This window comes from Rutilus rutilus, assembly GCF_951802725.1.
Source record: "Rutilus rutilus genome assembly, chromosome: 1".
Taxonomy (NCBI): Eukaryota; Metazoa; Chordata; class Actinopteri; order Cypriniformes; family Leuciscidae; genus Rutilus; species Rutilus rutilus.
The window spans coordinates 45,816,132-45,839,799 of record NC_140209.1 but is presented as its reverse complement, the minus strand read 5'-3'; the positions used below and the strand labels follow the sequence as shown (position 1 = coordinate 45,839,799).

Here is a 23,668-nt window from a genome sequence, read left to right as displayed (position 1 = left end):
AAGTCTCTGCAGTAAAATCAGATATCGGGGTCTTGTACTGTAAAAAGAACTGAAAGCCATATTATTCACAGACACCATGGTCAGTGCATGAATATTGAGCTTTATTCACTTGTTTTCCATAGGGTATATGGAGTTGCATTCATGGTGTCCATATCGACATGAAGAAAAAGTCATCTGACCTGGACTTCAGTCCACAGTCCAACATGCTTAAGCTTATCAAGTCCGCCAAGCAGATGACTAATATGACCAATCTCAGCGGCTCCCGGATCAACTCTCCTAAACGTGGCAGTGAGTTCATGCATTCGGCAAGCCCCATGATCATGGACATGATGGCGGAGAAAGGGAACTTCATCTACACTGACAATCGCAGCTATGCCCAAAAGGATATATACGGGGACTCCAGCGACTTGCAGGCATATCTGTCCAACCGCCATAAGGACCATCTGAACAACTACATCTTCCAGGGTCAACATCCCCTCACCCTCAATGAATCAAACCCTAATACTGTAGAGGTGGCGGTAAGCGCAGACACAGCCCAGACCAATGCAAAACCCCGAGCTCTGTGGAAGAAATCTGTGGATACTTTGCGTCAAACACAGGGGCCTGATACCCTAGACCCCCGTTTGTCCATGAAGAGTCAGAGGTACCTGCCAGAGGATGCTGCACACTCGGATATCTCTGACTGCTCAAGCAGAGCCACCTCCTACAAGGATCCAGACAATAACAAGCACCTAAAGCCCAAGGATAACTTAAAAAAAAGATCGATGACGTCAAAATACCCTAGGGATTGCAGTGAAGTAGAGCTGTCCTACTTAAAAAATAAGCAGGGCGGAGCGGGCCGGGAGAAAATCTACACCATAGACTCTGACCGGGAGCTGAGTCTGCACTCAGAGCCACAACACTACAGGGAAGGCAGAGCCTTTACAACCGACGATTTGGATTTTGGTGAAATTTACTCAGACCACAACGACAATTACAGGAAATGTGACCAGCCCATCATCCATCTCAACAGCAGCCCCCTGCATCAAAGTGAATCTGACCTCCTGCCTGACAACGCCTACAACAAACACTACAGCTTGAAGGAGAAGAACCTCAGTCCGCACGAAACCAACGACCGATTTAAACAGACTCATTGCCGGAGCTGTCTTTCCAAGGTACCCAACTACAGCACGGGGCCGTATGCTGCCGCACGCTCGCCATATAACCGGTGTGAGGCATGCATCCACATGGGCAACCTGTACGACATCAGTGAGGACCAGATGCTGCAGGATGCCATGATCAGCCCTAGCATGCACCACGATGACATGTTTAGCCACTACTGGCCTCAGACGGACGGGCCACACGTACAGAGGAGGAACAGACTGAGGCTTAGCCGTCAGCACTCCTTTGACAATATCATGCTCGAGAAGCCCAAAGAGATTGACCTGAACCGGCCGGCGCGGAGCGTCAGCCTAAAAGAGAAGGACCGCTTCCTGGAGGACAGCCCTTATGCAAACATGTTTAACATCAAGGCTGACAAACTGTTTGGCAGTAGGTCCATGCTCTTTAACCGAAGCCTGGAGGATAGCAAGCGTAGTAAGTCACTTTACCCCGATCACCCCTCAGACAACCCCTTCATGCAATCTATACGGGACGACACTCGCCTGGTCCACGGCAGGAGCTCCTCAGATATTTACAAACAGTTGGCTCCCATCAAAAACAGGAACGAGAACAATCTGAGGTCCTCCGTGAAGTCCACCACTTCATACTGTTCCAGGGATGGTCAAATACCCAATGACATGTACATTTCAGAGCATGTAATGCCTTATGTAGCCAACAAGACTAGTGCATACTCAGCTCCCCGGGTTCTCAACTCTTCGCAGTTTAGCAATAGACGAGTGTATAAGAAAATACCTAGTCTCGAGTCAGATGTTTAATGCTTTTTTGTGAAGTTGAACTATTTACTCACTTAGAATGCCACATTCACCTACATCTATAAAGTACCCGAGATATCGCTCTTCTTATACGAGCGATTTCCAAAGGTTTTCAGCATTTTAAGATGCCTTCTGGGCGTAAGCCAATAAAATGTGGTCCAGCATGGAAGTTGTTAATTATCCCCCACACTTGGCCTAGTGCTAGTGTGTACTCAAAACGCTGAGTGCTAGGACAGATGTACTGCTTCGAAGTCCGACCCAAAGCCATGGTGGACCGAAACAGATCCTAGGGTGGGGTTTCAGGTATTTGGCCCCACATTGCATGTGACAAGAGCGTACCTGGTATCAGACAGACTGTGGCTGGAATAGTTCCTGAACTTAAGGCAAGCAAGGGTATTTCATTCATTAATTTGCACTCAGCAATTGCATTTTTGCTTTTATTAATATAGACTTGGGATTTTTGGCATTCTAATCCCTATTTAGAATTTAGACTCTTCTCTATCTTATTTGGTAGCACAATAATCATTAGTTAACCGCCCACCTCTGCTTTATAAACAGAACTTCTATATTACTGTCAGGAGTAGATTTATTTTGCATGTGTGTTTATTTTCTTGTCTTATTTGTTTTGAAGATATACTTACATTTAAGGTGATTTCATTTGATAGCTGAGGTGGTCATCTGTGCAATGAAAACTTGACCTGTATAGGTTGTTCGACTAGGAATATTGTGTTGATCCTCCATTTCAAGATTTTGGGGAAGTTTTTGCGATGGAAGTTTGTCGTGCATTTATTTTGTTCAATACTTCCATCCTGTCACTGTACACTGTGAAACCGAATCAGAGCATCACCTCTCGAAGACTGTTGTTTACTGTAGCTCAGCGGAGCCTTGCTTCGCTATTGCGATCCACTCATTTAATGTAACGAGGGCCATGTGTGAAGCTTGAAGTCTGAACTAGAGCATTGGTTTTCTGTTGCAGTCCGTAACACGGTCAACACACTATTCACATTGAGGACTACCACGCAAGATCTTTGTTCTGCAGACCTATTACTAAACTTTATACTGTACGAACACACTCAATGAACTCCATGCAATGTGAATCATAACACATAGCCAAATCGTGTATTAGATCAAATACCTCAGGATGGTTCTGTGTCATTTTGTGTAAGGTTTTTTCTGCACCACCGAAAGGTACAACATTCACGCATGTTTCCCTCCACTCCGCTCTGGTTGTCCAAGGACTTCCATTGCAGTCGCGTTTATGTGAACAATAGAGAGGGGATCTTTCAGCCATCTTTGAAACAAGCTTTGTTTACGATTTCAACGTTTGTTGGAAAACAGGATGTTTATCGACATAACCGTGTTATATGACTGCTGTAGCAGCTTCCACTCTCATATCAGATTTGCTTTCTTTGAACTTCCCCAATAATGTGACATTATTCACTGTACACTTATCTTGAATATGTCATCACTGTCACAATCATGAACATATTCAACATATGAAGTGCTGCTTTAAGAAGCTAATGTGCGTATGCACATGTAAAATATCAAGGTCTTGTAATCATATATGCCATACATAGTTTTTACTCTTTGCAACTTGTTTTTCAGTTATTTTTCACCCTTGTAATAACCCCAGTCTTTAAGGAAAATGTATTTTGATTACATGAACATGAATTATAATAATGGCATGCAACTCAATTGTAACTCTTTCTATGTTTTTGTTATGATGTTATGATCACAAATTATTTGTAACAGGGTGCAAATATAGCATATAAATGAAAAGAAAATGATAATTCATATTGCAGAGCTGCAGTTTTGGGGAAATAGCAAGGCATTAGCCTCTATTATTAATCACAGAGCTACATCTGCATTGATTTCATATCCTTTGCGAGGCGAGGTGAATATCCTTGCTCTTCCTTGATTAGCAGGTGAAAACATCACCAACTATGCTTTCTGTCTCTTACCTGTCACATATAGCCAGATTTAACCTGTAAAGAGAGAGAGAGAAAAAAAGTCGGGTCTGCTCTTTTCGGGTCTGCTATCCCTCCAAAGATATGACGTCTTCTTGATTTTCTCTATTATCTATGGTTTGCTGTAAGAATAGAGCTTTTTTTTAAATTCCTCAAAGACTTAGCAACTATTTTGAATATAAGGCACTTGTATATTGCTTGTAAATTCTTACTCAAATAATTCATGAAAGTTAAGACGATACAGAGTAAACAATATTTTTTGTGTGGGTTTCACAGGTCTGTACAGTAGCACTCGTTTTCTGTAGCATACGTACGAAAAATGACATCACTCACAAGGTCTGCATCGAAACGTCACCTTTCGAGATTTCAAAGTCTCCATGCAGTTTGTTATCAGGGATTGTAGCCCTGCAGTTTTTGTAAGCTTGAACATTTCGGGGCTGGGGTGAGGGTGGGGACTACATTGCATTGAGGCAGATTTTTTTCTAAGTAAATACTGTCAATCCACTTGAAGGTGAGCTTGGATCAAGCAGATCAATGCGAGGAGAACTGGCCTCCTTTTCTCATAGACATACTGCACAGGGGTCGTCATGAGACTGCAGGGTACGAATCCATCCTGCTCATGAACCAAAGCTCTGTGGCCACTCTGGCCTGTCGTTTAGGCCGCCAAACTTCTGGGATTTTTACACAAAAACATCTTGAAAACCAAAATGTACTTTTTACTTCATCATTTTGTTTTTGTCGAAGGTTATCGGAGGCGGTCGGATGTGTCGAGTGGAACAGCGCAGGTCAGGTATTGATTGCAAATGGAAACAGATGAACTGTGTGGGATTATTTTATGTAGCAGTTTTTGGCTAGGCAAAAGCCATCTGTAGTTTATTGAAAAATCTATTATATTATATTTTTGGTTTTATTTACCTCTCATAGAATAGTGCACAAATGTGAATTTAAAGTAGCTCAGATGCTGATTATTTCCATAAGATGAGTTAGACTAGGCAAAGTAGTTGAGTAAGTCAACAAAGGAGGATTTTGAAGTCACAGAAAAAAGTTAGTACTTTCTCAATTACACATTAAACAGCAGTTAAGGGTTAATCTGTTTCGTCCTTCATGTTTGTTACACTCCACTTCTTTCAGCAGAGATGTGTGTTTGTGTACGTTTATTTGTGGATCATGAAGAGGGAGTTTTAGGATCAACGGCTAATGGCACTCAGTTTGTATGCTGAATATTTACACTCTAAAAGTCTTTGTAGATAACAGAGATGCCTCCATCACCGCAAGTTTGTCTTTTATAAAAACCCATTAGACTAAAAGATACAACCAATTTTCTTTCCCTTTGAGGCAAATTTTATGACCGTTTTGAGCAGAATATCAAAAAGCGAAGCAGGGAAGTGAGACAGTTACTTAACACAACAATAGATCTCTGCATCCACATGGAAGGCCATTTGAAATCTATTCTTTCCTAAATTGATATTTTGCCAAGTGCAGTGCAGTAAGAAGGATAGGCCCTTTTCGTCTGCCAGGCAAGCTGGTGTACTGTCACTGCATCATTGGCTGTGTTCCCATTGAGGTAGTTTCAAGGAGAAATCACCTCAGCTCAAATTACATCTGCCAGAGCCACACAAGGCACGGTGAGAAGGGGCAGGTGGCTAAAGACAGGAGCGGGAGTCCTCATGCATGACTGTGTCGACTGCAGCTCGCTCCCTTTTGTTCTCAGGCCGCTTTATAACCCTCAGGAAGACGTTTGCAGGGGCAAAAATGGCAGCTTGGAAACAACTTGTAAATGCTCACTGTCAGTCATGCGGCTCTTTCAGCAATGGCATTTTTATCATTGCATTACTGACATGATGATTATCTTTGCTCACCTGTAATGCATTTCCTGTGATGGATATTTTAAATGTTTGATTATTTTAATAGGGAATCAAAAATGAAGGACAGACAGCGATTTAGTGAGTACTGACCCTAAAGGTGTTTTTTTTTTTTTTTTAAGTTCTTTGTTTGGTTGTTTGAGTTTGAGCAGAGCTGCTGGAATACTTGCACTTATTAAAGGAAAGAGGAACGCTGCCTTCCCTGTAAAAACAACGATTCTGATCGTAGTAGAATCACAGTAGAAAGAAGATTTGTTTGAAACGAATCACTTGTGTTTCCTGTTTAATAATCACTCTTGTGAGCTTTGCATTCATATTTTATGTGGTTAAAAGTAGAAATTATTTTAGAACAGTGTTTTATACTGGGGCGGGTGGGGATTGTCATGTGACTATAACCTATTTATCACTGAAACATGTGACCTGCTGCCTAAATGTTATTTTATAATGAAGCATTATCACTTGTGTGCGTACTGAAATGTCTTAAGAACTTTTTAAAGTAAGTTGGAAGTAATCGCTTACATAAAAGCTGACACAAACTTGCATAAATGAAATCATTTCTGCTATTGGCAAATTGCATGAGAAAGTACTAAATCATTGGAGCGGTTTAAACATATCTCCTGTACATTTCGTTTAAAATATTGTGTTCAGAATTTGTTTAGTTTTTTTGTTCTCTGCTTTTTTTATGTGTATGAAGATCATATTAAAGGAACAGGTCTGATATGTGACTTGTGAAATGTCAATACAACGTGGTTGCAGGACGTGTGCTGGGTTACAAGATGTAAAAACATGTATATAAGTCAAAGTTTCATTTTTCTAATAAAGGCTCTTTCTGCCACTTTATATGATCACTGTATCTGTTGCGGTATGTTTCCGAATCCAAGGCTCCCGGTGAATATTACAGACTCCTAGATAGTTCATGAAGCGGGGGGTTGGGAACTGACTGACAACTCTGGTAATTCCAACAGTCATGATTAGTACATGCTGTAATGGCGACAAATGTGGCATTCAGGCTTCAAGTCCTCAGTCTGAATATGTGTGCAACAAGGGCCGTGACCCAGCAATATTACACGAGTCAAAAAAGCAGCTTTGCTATCAGCAGAAATGAAGCATTATGTGCGCACAATGAAGACGCTCTGTCACAGACAGCACTGAGAAATGAAAGGGACTTATCCGTTTTGTCATTTTTCCTTAGTTTTGCATCATCCATTCAAAATGATTAACTGATTCAAATATTTGACATTTCAAGTTTTAGTGCAGTCATTAATTATGCAGGATTATTACAGTATCGTTACTAGCATCAAAATATCATTCAAATGTATATGATATTTAATCATTTTGATATTATTTTTAACAAGTATATTTCTATTTAATACATTTTTCAAAACCATATCCACCAAACCAAAAAAGTTCAAAGGTTATTCGGTCACACTTTAGTTTAGGGTCCAATTCTCACAATTAACTATGACCTTTGCCTTAATAAACTCCCAATTACTGCCTATTAATAGTTAGTAATGTAGTAAGTTTAGGTATTGGGTAGAATTAAGGGATGCAGAATAAGGTCATCCAGAATAAGGCATTAATATGTTCTTATAAGTACTAATAAACAGCCAATATCCTAGTAATATGCATACTAATAAGCACCTAGTCAACTGAGAATAAGACCATAAACTAAAGTGTAACCGTTTATTCTTATAATCTCATCAAGTATTGTTACTTTTTAATGATTCAATCACACACAGAAAGTGAATCATAATTTGTGCTTTTTTTCTTGACCACTCATTATTAAAGTAAATGATTCTGAACCGTTTAAAGACAACAGAGAAAGAAGAAAAGAGAGAAAGTAGTTTCTCTAAATAAGTCAGGAATAATTACAGGCCATTTTCCATCAATTTCCACATTGCAGCAAAGGTTGTACTGTTCTATAACTTGCACCTTACCTACGTAGCTCTGCCTTTTGTTTGGAGGTAATGTGATATTGATCATATCTGTTATGACCGGGACAAATACCCTTTCAATATCTAAATAAGTTTTATGCTTTAGAGAGAAGAATGCACTATCTCTTATGTCTTTGCTATTTAATGGATCTCTAGGCTTCTGGTATTCATGGTTGAATACACTGGAACAAAGCACAATATTGTCTAAGACTAACAATGACTCACTTTCACTGGGAGAAAGAAAACAATTGAAGATGTAATCTTTAGGTGGATTAAAACTGTTCAGAGTAAGTGAATTGGTTTAGATGGAATTACTGGCAGCATTTCAGCACTATTTAAAATCATCTGCACATGATGATGCTAACAATAAACACAACGTTACGTATCTTATGAGTAATCTCTCTTTTTTTTTTTTTTTTTGAATAAAGAGAAATGAAAAAGAAATACAAAGGAAAACCCCGCAGGCGCTGAAAAGAAATACGCAATGACAGCAAATCTATGGGCATCTGTGTGCTATGAGCTACTTGCATGCAGAATGACTTCAGCTGCTGATGTGCCTTTGTTTCTCACTGAAGGGAAATGAATAAGTTTGCTCAGCTTTGCTTATTTTCAAACACTGGCTGAAGTAGACTCTTGATCTCTCTCTTATATCTTCTGAAGAGCTGCAATTAATCATCACAAGCGTGATGTGGACTGGCAGGATTGAACCTGTAATTAATTACTTTACAGACTAGCCAACAAAACCCACTTTAAGACCGTTTACTCTGTAGTTGACACAGGCTGACAAAATATAGCATTCTAAGCTAAACACTGTCCTTCTCCCTCCTTTTCTTCTGTTGTCATTCTTCTCTATTTAGCAGAACAAATGAAACTCAATGTGCATGAATCCTAACAACAAATCAGACATTTTTATTATTGTAAGGTTAAAAATTAACACCTTGTAACTGCATCAGTTGACCTTACGCTAATGGTGTGTTCATGTTATGTCGGAAAGATTTTTACGAGTTGAATGCAAATGAATGCCACTACATTTACGGGTGGGAAACTCTGGATTTTCTTTGAGCTTGGATTTTTAGAGTTGGCGTTGTGTCAGTGAGAACATGAAAACTTGGCGGATGCAATCTGTAGTTGAAGGTAAATTTGTTGAAATGTATGAAATAGATATATTTTTACATTTACAAAACTAGCCAAGTTGCATGTACAAAATATGATAGTGTTAAAGAAGTAGAGTTAAAAACCTTGCTGTATTATTATTATTATTTTGTACATTGCCATCTTGCTCCAACCAAAGTGATTTGATCACACCTGACGTTGTACTGTAATTCCAAATTTCCCATGGAGGACTTGAACGCCTCATAAGCTCTGGGCCCTCGGTTACTGTTTCTAACTCAGACACACATTAGAGCATCCCATATAAATAAACTGGAGCTGTCCTTGACCAGAAGTTGGGTAAACTTCCCACTCTTAGAAAAAAAGGATTCTAGAACCTTAAAAGGTTCTGTCAGGCAATTCTTATACACTGTAAAAAAATTGCTGTAGTTATGCAGCTGTTTGCCAGTAACTTACTGTAGATTTAAATTTATGTTATTTACTGGCAACAGTTTGTTCAAAGTTAAATGAACATTAAACATTAACAAGTCTTTGTCTTTACAGAATAAAATTATAAAATAACAATCTAATGCAAAGCATTCTGGGAACCAGAAATCTTCATCAACCTTTTTCTGTTTTTTTTTCCTTCAGATTTTGGTTCCCAGAATGCTTTGCAAGAGGCTGTTATTTTAGTTTTATTATGTAAAGATAAAGACTTGTTAATGTTTAATGTTCATTTAATTTTGAACAAATTGTTGCCAGTAAATAACATCAATTTAAATCTACAGTAAGTTACTGGCAAGTAGCTGCCAGTAATACTGTAATTTCTACAGATTTTTCTAACAGTGTATAGAATCTCTTAGGGGTTCCCATCATAGGATCATTGTATGGATTTAGTTTTAATGAATTTTCAATTTTAATTACATTTTATGAATTAAGCGTCTCGAAGTAGAAAAAATAGAATAACCCATCAAACATGAAAGTATTATGTAATCATTGAGTCAAGAACCCCACTTACTGGGGAATGAAAACTACAATTGTTGTATAATTGTATAATTGTTGCGTCAGATTTGCCGTTGTATCACAAACACTCATGCTGGAACATTAACTAGTTTTATGTAAGCCAATATAACAAGAAAATATATTGTTAGAAAAGTGGATTTCATTTAAAAAAAAAGTAAACAAGAGGGCGAATTTGTGTACTGGATCAAACAAAATTGGACTACACAGGTGCTAGATGGGTGAAAGTCGGTGACGAATCTAAGCCCCCGGCTTTCGGGGAAGGACTGAAGTTGATATTACCTGCTATGACGCGACACAGCTGTTTACCATCACTGTGCAGCTCCCGTAACTGATCGTTGTTGTGTTGCATAGCAACGTTCTGTTCTGTCAGGGACTACATCTTCTAGCAGAGGGGTAACACTTTAATGAATTTGCTTAATAACATTTTAATGAAAATTTGTGTTCTTAATCTTTTTAATATGCACAAACTGTATTATACAAGACATCTGATTGCCTAGTATAGTTTATTATAGTCAGCGCAAACCAAATCATCACTCAGCAATCCTTCCACCTATTTAAGAAGTCATTTTTATTCAGAATGGATATATTCAGATCACCGGGTCTTGCTGGCCTGAGGTAATGCACAGATGTAATGGCTCATCTTTCTGGAGTCATAATGCAGGGGGCACAAGATTTACGTGATACTCAATAATGCTCCATGCTCTAAGATACCTTCTAGCATTATTAAAAGTCAAAAAGTTATCTAGGTTAGCAGTATGGATCCCCAAGCTGACTGCTTTGAATATGATTTCCAGCAATTGAGGCAGGCTTATTTGGGTATCTAGGGCACGTATTTAAATGCATGTGCTTCCAGCTCCATGTTGACTGCTTATCTGTGCAAGCTTATTCCACATGCTGCGTCTCTCTCTCTCCACCGTCCTTTATCAGGTTGTGACCTTACACAGGAACTTCTCAGATCCCAGAGAAGAGAGAGAGAGAGAAAACATTTAATATCCTTCATAATTCAATCAATTTAGCAAACTACTGTATATAGACATGGGAACAGTAATATTATTATAGTTGGCAGTAGAATTCTTTCAATTGCTTTGGTTTTATTCCCAGATTTGAAAAGGTGCTGAGCATCACCCTGAGTAGGAAACATTAAAACCAGTGATCTTAGGGGGTGTTACAACTAATGGATTTGTTATTGGGGTTAGAGACGGGCCTAGCCTTATCTCTACCTTCACCTGACAGATCCAGTGCCTTCTCTCAAGGTTTGGAAGCATGCACTGCAGTTACTTCCGCCCTGATTGAGGCACCGACACTGCAGCTATCTAGTTCTGAGGAACTAGATGTTGTTAGTGTCGAAGCAGGAGATACTGAGGACTCGCCACCTCAGTCTCTTGCTTTTGAGGAGCTTGTTGAGGTTGTAACGAGAGCGGTCGAAAGATTAAGCATCGATTGGCCGGCAGATAAGCAGGACGTTCATTCTAGAAGCAAACTAGTCGAACGCTTCCTGCCCTCTCGTTAACAACCTCAACGCCGAGGCCTTCCATTTTTCCCCGATCTCCACACCGAGGTGTCGAGATCGTTGGATAAACAAGTTTCATATAGAGTTTATAGTCCACAAACATCTCACTATTCCTCTATCACAAACTATAAAGAGCACGGTTATGGAGAAATGTCAAAGGTGGAAGAGACGCTTGCGAGCTATCTCTCCCCTAAATCAGCATCTTCACTTAAGGCCCAGGTATTACCCACCAAACCAGTCAGAACAACTTCAGCTTTGGTGGGTAAGGCTTATGCGTGCCTCCACACCATGTCACTGCCGCAGGCTTACCAGGCTGAATTGTTAGGAGACCTTGATGAGGGTGGGGGTATTGGCCTGAACGTGGTTTGTGAACTGCGTCGGGCCACAGATTTGTCTCTCAGGGAGACGGCTAAAATTATCGGCCGTTCTATGGCAGCCCTGGTGGCCACTGAGAGACATCATTCCAAGAGGGCTGCGGAGAAAAGGTCCTGACGTCCGAGGGTACAGGCCAATGAGGGCAGTCCCCCCCCGAAGCAGAGCGGTCAACACCTCATTATACGTTGCCCGTCTCCCTTCGGTGCCCTCAGAGGGCCGTTATGCTAACCCTGCCACCTCATGTGCTTTAGGGCACAGCAGTCTCCGGCGAGCACATAATATCTTAGGGTCCACCCGGAAACATAGTGGTCCTGGGATGCCCGCCCCCTCCGAGGAGGGTCCTAGAGCAGTCAGTTCGGTCGTTCCCTGCCGGTTCGCCGTTACAGGGCGTCGGGCTGATTGCACAACAACAACAAAATCCAGAAGCCAGTCTCGAAAGGCTGGTACCTCTAGTACAGTGGTTCCCAAAGTAGGGGTCGCACCCCAGCGAGAGGGGGGGTCGCGAGATGATTTCCAGATTTTTTTTTTATTGATTTTTTTATAACGATTATAAATAGCATATTGTATCCATAATTGTAGCAAATTACTAAAAATAGTTGTTAAATTAAAAATAAAAAAAGCCATCAGCCTTTCGATTTTCCTTGACCTTAACTCCTGAGGTGATGATGACAGATTAACGACAATTAACGGTCAATTTACAGCACCAAGTTAAACATTCTGACACGTAGGTCATTTTTTAGGCTTTAAGCTTAGGATAATATTTTTTTCGAAATGAAACATTGGTTAATATCGACCACAAAGACAACAAAGGAAGGCCAGCAGAGGGGCCAGCGGAGGAGAGTGGAGGAGAAGCACCACCGTTGGAAATGCCATCGACCTCAGGTATGGAAAGAGACCGGCGTGTGCATAAAGAGGACATCCATCAGCAGTCGGATCAGCCTTCCTCCAAGTGTCGAAAGTATCGAGACGAATTTATCCTGTATGGATTCACATGCGTCATCGTCAATGAAGTACAACATCCCCAATGTGTAAGGTGCTTGCACATGAAAGTCTAAAGCCTATAAAAATGCTACGACACTTGAAACCAAACCAAACACCCCTCTCTTACTGCTAAACCAGTAGATTTTTTCAGACGAAAGGAGTGAGAGTTGCAAGGCCAAAGGAAATTTCTAACTAAACAAACAACAATCCCTGCCAAAGCTCAACAGGCATCAAATGAGGTGGCATATTTAATTGCACAGGCAAAAAAGCCACACACGATCGGGGAAACCCTTATCAAACCCGCTATAGCAATAAGTCAGGCTATGCATGGGGATAAACTGGCCGTGAGCTAGAAGCAGTGCCTCTGTCTAACGGGACTATGCCCAGCGCATCTCCGACATGGCCCAGGACATAAAGTGTCAGCTGGTGGACAGAGTGAAGAAAGGGAAATATGCTTTACAGATAGATGAATCCACAGATGTATCAAACTCTCCACAGCTGCTTGAATTCGTCAGATACAGTTTTGATGGAAAACTTAACGAGGACATTCTGTTTTGCACCCCGCTTGAGGGAACGTGCACAGGCGAGGACATTTTCACAAAACTTGACAACAAACTAAAAGAAGAGGGACTGTCTTGGGGCAAGTGCATCGATGTGTGTACAGACAGTGCTGGAGCGACGCTGGGGAAAAAGAAAGGTCTTAAAGCATATAGACATATATATATAAAGCAAGAGTCTTGCAAGTGGCGCTTCATGTAAATTTCACGCATTGTATTATACACAGAGAAGCTCTTGCGAGCAAAACACTTGACCCAGAACTTAAACATGTTCTTGAGACTGCAATAAAAATTGTCAACTACATAAAAACACGTCCACTCAATATCAGGCTGTTTACCACTCTCTGTCACAAACTGTTCCACACAGAAGTCAGGTGGCTTTCGTGAGGGAATGTGCTCAGCCATTTGCTGTTTGAGCTGCGGGACGAAGTTTGCTTATTTCTGATGGAGCATGGGTCCCAGCTCGCTGACCACCTCACTGATCCTGACTGGTTAAGAAGGCTAGTGTATTTGTCTTGCATATTTGGAAAACTTAATGGCCTTAATATGTCATTGCAAGGTGAAAACACAAGCATTATGTCACTGAATGATAAAATCCATGCATTCACAGGAAAACTTGAGCGCTGGACTGAGCGAGTTGAAATGGGTAGGATTGACATGTTTTCTGAGCTGGACGAATTCATGGAGGAAAATGAACTGAGTATTAACATAGTGAAGAAGTCTATCACCACCTTCAAGCCCTCCTGGAACAATTCAACAAGTATTTCCCAGAGGAAACAGCTCCAGAACAATATGACTGGATAAGATCACCGTTCACTGTAACAAGGGCAAATCATCTGATATCTGACCTGCAGGATGCACTGGTTGAACTGTCAAGCGACCAAACTTTAAAGACAGTGTAACCCAGGTCCAAAAACATTCGTAGTCTGAGTCAGTTTTATGAATACAGTTAGACTAAACAACCAATAAATGTGAAGCAAATAATAAATAAGATAAAAGGCTGAAATACAAATTATTTCACATTAGATAAGATTTATTTATAGTATTAGGCAATATAAATAGTTGCAATAAAATATTATTTTATTTTGAGCTCTTTGTCTGTGCTGCGCAGGTGAGCAGCCAATCGATTAGGTCAAGCTGACTCCGCCCCCTCTGGGAAGCTGCGTAGAAAGAAAGTTCGAGAGAACACAAGAAGAGAAACGTGAGCTAGATGTGTTGATTTATAACTGCGTGAAATGTTGATCTATTAAAAGTCATTTGTAGATGTTTTGTTGTGGAACGAATTGAAGTAGTTTTGAAAGAACTTACCTTTATCCTGTTGATCCGTGTGACTGTTGTTGCGCTGGAATCCAATGAGTAGCGTTAGGCCATCGTTGCGTCATCCGGTGGAAACCTAAAAGAAAATAGGAAGTATCATTAATACACAAAGGAATCGGTGAGTTAAAATGTTTATTTTAATATACATATTGAAATATGGTGATTCAGTGGTGTATTGGTGTATTTTTGAGAGGAAAAATGTTCAGTTTTGTATGGAGTAAATGTATACACTGTTATAAAAATATGTACAGAGCTGTAAAAAATGTATGTAAGTGTGGATTGATTAAGAATATTGTCCTGTGTGTGTGCGCAGGCCAGTTTTGTTATCTTAGAATTTAGATTCTGGATTCTTCTGTTCGAGGACTGCTTGATATGAACACTTCAAATGTGCACTATGTGAAGATGGCGGGCCACCCTTGAGACGACCAAAGACACTTACCTTTGCCTTCGTGGACATCTGCATTGCTTCCAACGAAATATTTCATTGGGTTCTTGAAGGTTTGGAGTATTTATTACCTTTTTTCATTTTTTTGAGCACAGGATCATTCTTTATAAGGAACTGAGGAATCATTTGTTATCATCTGGACTGACATTATCGAACTGTGCATTCTAAAAGGTTACTGAACAGATTTTTGTTCGTGCAATTTTACATATGAATGTTTATGTTGTAAACTTGTATATGTGATTTCACATACACTGGTATTTGGGTTATTTTATTTTCCAAATGTGTTGTTAGAATTTATTTGAGTTACAATTCAAGTGTTAAAATTGAGCTAATATTGACATAAGGTCATAAGTAAAGGAAGAAATCTAGAATTTGAACATTTGAGTCGAGAACAAAATTTCATTTATTTTGAGGGAAGGAATCTCTTGTGTGAAGTTCCATTTAAAATTCATTCAGTTACCTTGTTTGGATAAAAGTCTGATTTTAAGTTTATTAACGCTCTTTTGATTTACATTTCTTTTGCTTGTTTTGTTAATTTCTATGCAGTGTTATTGACATACACAATTTGTGTATTCTGTCGGAAAAATCTGAAAAAACCCAAATCTCACTTTTATATAAATAAGTACATTTAAATCATATACTTGTGTGTGTGTGTGCTCTTGCTTCTTACGAGTTCTTGAGTCTTCTGATGAGTATTAACCTGGTCTAATGCGATCCTGCAAGTAAATCTAAGTAAATTCTAGTGAGCCATTGTAGTTTATTACTATAAGTTAACCCCTAATCGGCTGACGGGGGTTACACTTATTTGTGGCGAGCCAGCCAGGAGAGGCAAAGGAGACCACACACACATTTACTGGTATTCACTTAAAGTTCCCATCTTGAGAAAACTAGTTATTTCCTTCTTTTTTTTTTCTCCATCAATCATAGAAATAGTGACGTAAAAAAAGGAAAAAACACAAGTAGAACAAAATGGAGGTAGTAGAGAAGGAATGCGTGAAAGTCCCAAATGCTATTTTAATTACTGGCATAACTGAAACAGAAGTAGATGAGGAAATATTGGACTTTGTGAAACAGTACGGGTCAATTAACAGAATCATCCCAGTAAGTGATACTAGCCCAGAGTCAAAGAAGTCTTTAATAGTTGAATTCAACTCAGGGCTAGCAGTGCGAACCCTCCGGACAATGCTCCCATATGTCCAACAAGCACAAGACGATCCCGAAATCTCTTTCCATGTAACAGCCCTGTCAGATATTTATGTTCAGAAACTGGGAAAAACCACAACCCAAACTTACCTCAATGAGCTGGACGCATTGGCAAGCCGTAGTGGAGAAAGTTTTGAGGATGTTTTGAAGGGCATGTTAGTTCATATTCATGAGAGGGTTGTGCCAAAGCCGTATTCTGAACCCGCCCTTGCTGAAGCTGACGACACTTTACCTGCTCATTCGACTGCTCCGTCCCAAACTGATTTCACTTCTAAACAGTCTCAGGTGCCAACAAATGCTGCACGACATTGCACAGTTCCGCCAGCATCTGCAGCCGCAGGCCCAGAATCCCCATCACTTACCGTCAGTGACTTAAACCCACCTGCAGTGCAAAAAGTTGTGGTAGAGCATCTTGTACGCACTACTGACTTTGCGATATCTGGGAACTCACCATTAAGACTCCGTGCCTTCTCTGGGCGAACTCCCCATCCACCCAATGAAGTTGATTACGAAACTTGGCGTACCAGCGCTGAACTTCTCTTCCAAGACCCGACGGTCTCTGATTTCCACAGAGTGCGCAGAATCTGTGAGAGTCTCTTGTCCCCGGCCGCGGACATTGTAAAATCCCTTAGTCCTACAGCATCGCCTTCAGCTTACATTCAGCTCCTTGATTCTGCTTTTGCACCCATTGAAGATGGCGACGAATTATTCGCTAAATTTCTGAACACATTTCAGAACCCAGGTGAAAAGCCATCTGCTTATTTACAGCGACTGCACGTGGCATTGCAGACCACCATGCGACGTGGTGGAGTCCTTAGCTCAGAGATTAACAAGCATCTGCTTAAACAGTTCTGTAGAGGATGCTGGGAGAGTTCCTTGCTTTTAGAGTTGCAATTAGAACAGAGAAAAGGTTCACCGCCGTCCTTTGCCGAGCTAATGACAACGTTACGTACTGAGGAGAGCAAACACGCTTCAAAAAGTTTACGGATGAAACAACACTTGGGAAATTCTAAGCAGCGTGTCGTTGTACAGTCTCAAACAGCTGTTGGAGAAGATGTGACTCAGTTACATTCTGTTACTGCTCAGTTAGCAAGTCAAATAACAGAGCTCCAAAGGCAACTTGCGGCACTAACCTCAAACCAGTCCAAAGACAAATCAAATGCAAAGATGAGTGCTGTCAAACCTGGGAATAAGCAGAGCACAAGTAGTCCCAAGGGGAAAAACAAAGCTGCAGACAAATCACAGCCAATCAGACCTAAACCGGGCTACTGCTTTAGATGTGGAGAGGAGGGGCATATTGCCAGCTCATGTTCAAATGATCCAAATCCCACATTAGTAGCAGAAAAGAGAGAACAACTCACAAAGCGGCAGAACGAATGGGATCTGCAGTATGGCAACCTCAAGCCCCGTTTAAACTAGGCGCAGTTCCTGCTGCGGGACAAACAGGAACTGAGACCGAATCAGAGTGTCCCAAACAGCATAAAGCGTTTATGGCACAAGCACAGGTGAACTCACGACAATCAGTTTTACCCAGAGGATTAATTGGGGCCAGATGCACTGCCCAAGTAGACATAGCAGGAATGACGTGTGATTGTTTGCTCGACACTGGTTCCCAAGTCACCACCATCACGCAGTCTTTTTACAACAGAAATCTTGGTGACCAACAAATTTACCCTTTAGATGATTTGCTTGAGGTTGAGAGCGCCAATGGCCAAAATGTCCCCTACCTTGGATACGTTGAAGTTACTATCACCTTTCCCAGAGATTTTGTTGGAATCAGAATGGAGGTACCTACCTTAGCTCTTGTTATCCCTGATCTTCCTTCTGCCTTTCAACCGTCTGTACTGATTGGTACAAATACCCTGGACGAGCTCTACAAGGATTTTTCACAACAAAAACCTTGTTACTTTTCACCCTCATATGGGTATAAGCAAATCCTTAAGATCTTGGAGTTACGCCAAAAACAGGGTGTGAAAGGAAATGTCGGGGTAGTGCGTTTTCCTGAAAAGCAATCTCGAGTGATTCCAGCTGGTCAAAGCACAGTTCTTTGTGGGACAGCATCTGTTCGAGGAGTGTACTCCGACAAATGGGTAGTCATCGAACACCCATCCTCCTCTTCTTTACCTGGTGGCTTGATCGTTAAGACATGCGTAGTTACCCTTGGGGAGAGTAAGACTTGTCAATTACCTGTAGTGATCTCCAACCCTACCACTCACGACATCGCAATTCCTTGCAGATGCATTGTAGCTGAACTAAAGGCTGTCCAGTCTGTGATCTTAAATAAACAGTCTAACAGTGTGGATGAAACAGAACCTACTCCAAAGTCTTCTCTTGAATTCAACTTTGGTGATTCGCCCATTCCACCAGAGTGGAAAGACAAGCTTATTAGACAGTTAAGAGAGATGCCAGAAGTCTTTTCCTTGCATACTCAAGATTTTGGGTGCACTGATAAGGTTAAGCATAAAATTAACCTTATGGATGAGACACCTTTCAAACATCGGCCAAGGCCTATACATCCAGAGGACATGGACGCTGTAAAGAAGCATTTGCAGGAATTGCTTGACGCGGGAGTCATACGAGAATCTGTGTCCCCCTACTCTTCACCAATTGTCGTTGTGAGAAAAAAGAGTGGTGACATCAGGTTATGTATAGACTATCGAAAGTTAAACCAACGAACCATAAAAGATGCTTATGCACTCCCAAAATTGGAGGACACCTTTATGGCTTTGACAGGATCTAAGTGGTTCTCAGTACTCGACCTGAAGTCTGGTTTTTACCAAATTGAAGTCGAAGAGAAGGACAAAGCAAAAACTGCATTCGTGTGTCCCTTGGGGTTCTACGAATTTAACCGTATGCCTCAAGGTGTCACTAATGCTCCGAGTACCTTCCAGAGAATCATGGAGAAGTGCATGGCAGACATCAATCTTCGTGAGGTTCTTGTCTTTATAGACGACATAATTGTGTTTTCCAAGGACTTGGAGGAGCATGAAGAAAGGCTATTTAGGGTCTTAAACAGGCTCAAGGAGTACGGCTTGAAACTTGCCCCAGAAAAATGCATCTTTGCACAGACCTCAGTCAAGTATCTTGGACACATAGTGTCTGACAAGGGAGTTCAAACAGACCCTGACAAAGTAACGGCTGTCAAAACCTGGCCGGTTCCTAGGAACTTGAAAGAACTCCGGTCCTTCCTAGGATTCGTTGGTTATTACCGTCGCTTTGTCAAAGATTTTTCGAAAAAAGTTAAGCCCTTGAATGACTTAACTTCAGGATACCCCCCTACTCGCCAGGGCATCAAGTCGACAAGCAATGGCCGTTATCGAAACCCAAAGGATTTCTTCGAAAGTAGGTGGACTACTGCTTGTCAAAAGGCATTTGAACAGATCATTGAGGAGCTCACTACTTCCCCTGTATTAGCATTTGCTGATCCCAAGTTACCATATATCCTGCATACAGATGCTAGCACGTCAGGACTAGGAGCTGCTCTATACCAAGAGCAGGATGGGCAAGTGAGGGTTATTGCTTATGCAAGTCGGGGACTTTCATCCAGCGAATCCAAGTACCCTGCCCATAAACTAGAATTCCTAGCGTTGAAGTGGGCGGTCACAGAGAAGTTCCACGATTTTCTTTATGGCAGCACCTTCACGGTAGTGACAGACAGCAATCCTTTAACCTATGTTCTTTCCACTGCTAAGCTGGATGCGGCAGGGTATAGGTGGTTAGCAGCACTCTCTACTTACGATTTCAAACTGCAGTACAGGTGCGGGAAGCAAAATGTTGATGCCGATGGGTTGTCTCGGCGACCTCATTCAGAGCTCCCTGAAAACGATACCTCTCATGATGAGCAGAACCGAATACTTACCTTTGCTGAGCGTCTCACTGCAGAGGCTGGAGAGCAAGAGATCGCTAGTGAGGTAGTAAGAGCCATATGCGACAGTCGTCTTACCCAATGGAGTGAGTATTCACATGACTTACCTGTGGCCTTCATAAGTTCTCTGACGATGCAGTCAGCTGCCGTGCCTGATGTGTATTCGCAAGAGGACCAATGTGGAGGACTACCAACTCTTCCCCATCTATCTCCTTCAGAAATCCAAAGGGCACAACTGGCCGATCCCTGTATCAGAGAAGTCATTACCCAGATTCAGACTGGAGAATCCCCTTCAGGAGCTGTCCGTAGTGCTTTGCCTAGGTTACCTTACCTTCTCAGGGAGAGGGAACGACTAGAGTTCCATGACGGAGTCCTTTATCGAAGGAGGAGTGTGGCTGATAAGGTCATGTATCAGTTGGTTTTACCTGAAGAATTCCACTCTGACGTCCTTAATCATCTGCACGACGACCTCGGTCATATGGGAATCGACCGCACTTTGGATTTGGTACGGAACCGATTCTATTGGCCCAAAATGGCTTCGGATATAGAGCATAAGATCAGAACATGTGGTCGATGTATACGGAGAAAAGTCCTACCTGAAAAGGCAGCACCGCTCGTAAACATTTCAACCAATCGTCCCTTACAATTGGTATGCATGGACTTTCTCACCCTCGAGCCTGACCACAGTAATACAAAGGACGTGTTGGTAATAACGGATCACTTTACTAAATACGCCCTTGCTATACCTACCGCGAACCAGAAAGCCAAGACTGTTGCGAAGTGTCTTTGGGAGCAGTTCATATGTCATTATGGATATCCCGAACGCCTTCACAGCGATCAAGGCCCTGATTTTGAATCACACCTAATTAAAGAATTGTGTGATATTGCTGGGGTGCGGAAAGTCAGAACAACCCCATACCATCCGAGGGGAAACCCTGTTGAAAGATTCAACAGAACTCTGCTAAATATGCTTGGAACCCTGGAAGCCAAGAAGAAAAGCTACTGGAAGGAGTTTGTAAAGCCACTTGCACACGCTTATAATTGTACCAGAAATGAAACCACCGGGTTTAGCCCTTATGAGCTGATGTTCGGGCGACAACCTAGGCTTCCAGTAGATTTAGCATTTGGATTACCCCTCAGAGATAAGGCAGATGTGACACATTCTCAGTATGTAAAGAGCCTGAAGTCAAGCCTTGAGGAGAGTTTTCGGATTGCAGCTGAAAATTCCAAAAAGATGGCTGAGAAAAATAAAACTCGTTATGACAAACACGTGACCGCATCAGAGTTGAACAAAGGTGACAGAGTTCTTGTGAGAAGCGTCAGATTGAGAGGAAAGAATAAACTTGCTGACAAATGGGAGGAAACAGTCTATGTGGTGGTAGATCAATGTGGGGATTTACCTGTGTACAAAGTGTGTCCTGAGTCTCAAACAGGGCCCATTCGAACGTTGCATCGTGACTTGTTGCTTCCGTGCGGAACCCTTTCCTCTGATGTGAGTGAACTCGAGTCACAAAGTTCAGTTCCCAAGCGTAAAACTCGCAGTAAAACGGTCTGTGAAAACCCTGAAGAAGATACTCCTGATTCAGAAGAGGAAGGTTACTATTCAAGACCCCAATTTGAGGTTGTAAGTGAGTCTTATACAGTCCATACTTCTGGAGCAACAGAACTTGGAAAGAAACACATTACCCAATCCTTGGAAACAGGCTCAGTGAGTGAAACGCCTGAATGTCAGGTTACTGAAGACTTACCTGTAAACCTTGAGGAAAACTTACCTGAGAGTTCTGGAGTCCAACCTGAAAGAGAAGAACCTGTTGACTTAACTCATTCAATCACTTCAGCAAATCCAAGCTTAAATGGAGAACCTTCTATGCCAGAGTCCAGTCCCACTGGAAAAGAGTTAAATGATGCAGGAAATATTGAAACCGATAAAGAAACCTTCGAACATGAAGCACACACACAGAATGAGTTGAGGAGGTCTGTTCGAGTAAAGGAGAAACCTAAAATCTTGACCTACCCTAAATTGGGAAATCCCTTGATAACCATAGTTCAGTCCCTTCTTCAAGGTCTGAATGATGCCTTCTCAGAGTCCCTACAAGATTATTCCCAATTGAGTTGTTCCACATCACAGAAGAGTGCGGACACTAACAATATGCAAAGGGACTTGCATGATTCTAAGGGGGGAGGGTGTAACCCAGGTCCAAAAACATTCGTAGTCTGAGTCAGTTTTATGAATACAGTTAGACTAAACAACCAATAAATGTGAAGCAAATAATAAATAAGATAAAAGGCTGAAATACAAATTATTTCACATTAGATAAGATTTATTTATAGTATTAGGCAATATAAATAGTTGCAATAAAATATTATTTTATTTTGAGCTCTTTGTCTGTGCTGCGCAGGTGAGCAGCCAATCGATTAGGTCAAGCTGACTCCGCCCCCTCTGGGAAGCTGCGTAGAAAGAAAGTTCGAGAGAACACAAGAAGAGAAACGTGAGCTAGATGTGTTGATTTATAACTGCGTGAAATGTTGATCTATTAAAAGTCATTTGTAGATGTTTTGTTGTGGAACGAATTGAAGTAGTTTTGAAAGAACTTACCTTTATCCTGTTGATCCGTGTGACTGTTGTTGCGCTGGAATCCAATGAGTAGCGTTAGGCCATCGTTGCGTCATCCGGTGGAAACCTAAAAGAAAATAGGAAGTATCATTAATACACAAAGGAATCGGTGAGTTAAAATGTTTATTTTAATATACATATTGAAATATGGTGATTCAGTGGTGTATTGGTGTATTTTTGAGAGGAAAAATGTTCAGTTTTGTATGGAGTAAATGTATACACTGTTATAAAAATATGTACAGAGCTGTAAAAAATGTATGTAAGTGTGGATTGATTAAGAATATTGTCCTGTGTGTGTGCGCAGGCCAGTTTTGTTATCTTAGAATTTAGATTCTGGATTCTTCTGTTCGAGGACTGCTTGATATGAACACTTCAAATGTGCACTATGTGAAGATGGCGGGCCACCCTTGAGACGACCAAAGACACTTACCTTTGCCTTCGTGGACATCTGCATTGCTTCCAACGAAATATTTCATTGGGTTCTTGAAGGTTTGGAGTATTTATTACCTTTTTTCATTTTTTTGAGCACAGGATCATTCTTTATAAGGAACTGAGGAATCATTTGTTATCATCTGGACTGACATTATCGAACTGTGCATTCTAAAAGGTTACTGAACAGATTTTTGTTCGTGCAATTTTACATATGAATGTTTATGTTGTAAACTTGTATATGTGATTTCACATACACTGGTATTTGGGTTATTTTATTTTCCAAATGTGTTGTTAGAATTTATTTGAGTTACAATTCAAGTGTTAAAATTGAGCTAATATTGACATAAGGTCATAAGTAAAGGAAGAAATCTAGAATTTGAACATTTGAGTCGAGAACAAAATTTCATTTATTTTGAGGGAAGGAATCTCTTGTGTGAAGTTCCATTTAAAATTCATTCAGTTACCTTGTTTGGATAAAAGTCTGATTTTAAGTTTATTAACGCTCTTTTGATTTACATTTCTTTTGCTTGTTTTGTTAATTTCTATGCAGTGTTATTGACATACACAATTTGTGTATTCTG

At 40.9% G+C, this 23,668-nt stretch overlaps 1 protein-coding gene across 1 annotated transcript in view; it reads left to right on the top strand.

Annotated features, from left to right (window-relative positions):
• grin2aa (glutamate receptor, ionotropic, N-methyl D-aspartate 2A, a) overlaps nt 1–3,606 on the top strand; it is a 156,434-nt gene extending 152,828 nt beyond the window's left edge. Inside the window, exon 13 of the mRNA XM_084401231.1 lies at nt 123–3,606. Coding sequence (XP_084257357.1) covers nt 123–1,916 — 1,794 coding nt within the window. The 3' untranslated portion in view covers nt 1,917–3,606. The remainder of the gene's footprint in view (nt 1–122) is intronic.
• The last annotated feature ends 20,062 nt before the right edge of the window (nt 3,607–23,668 follow it).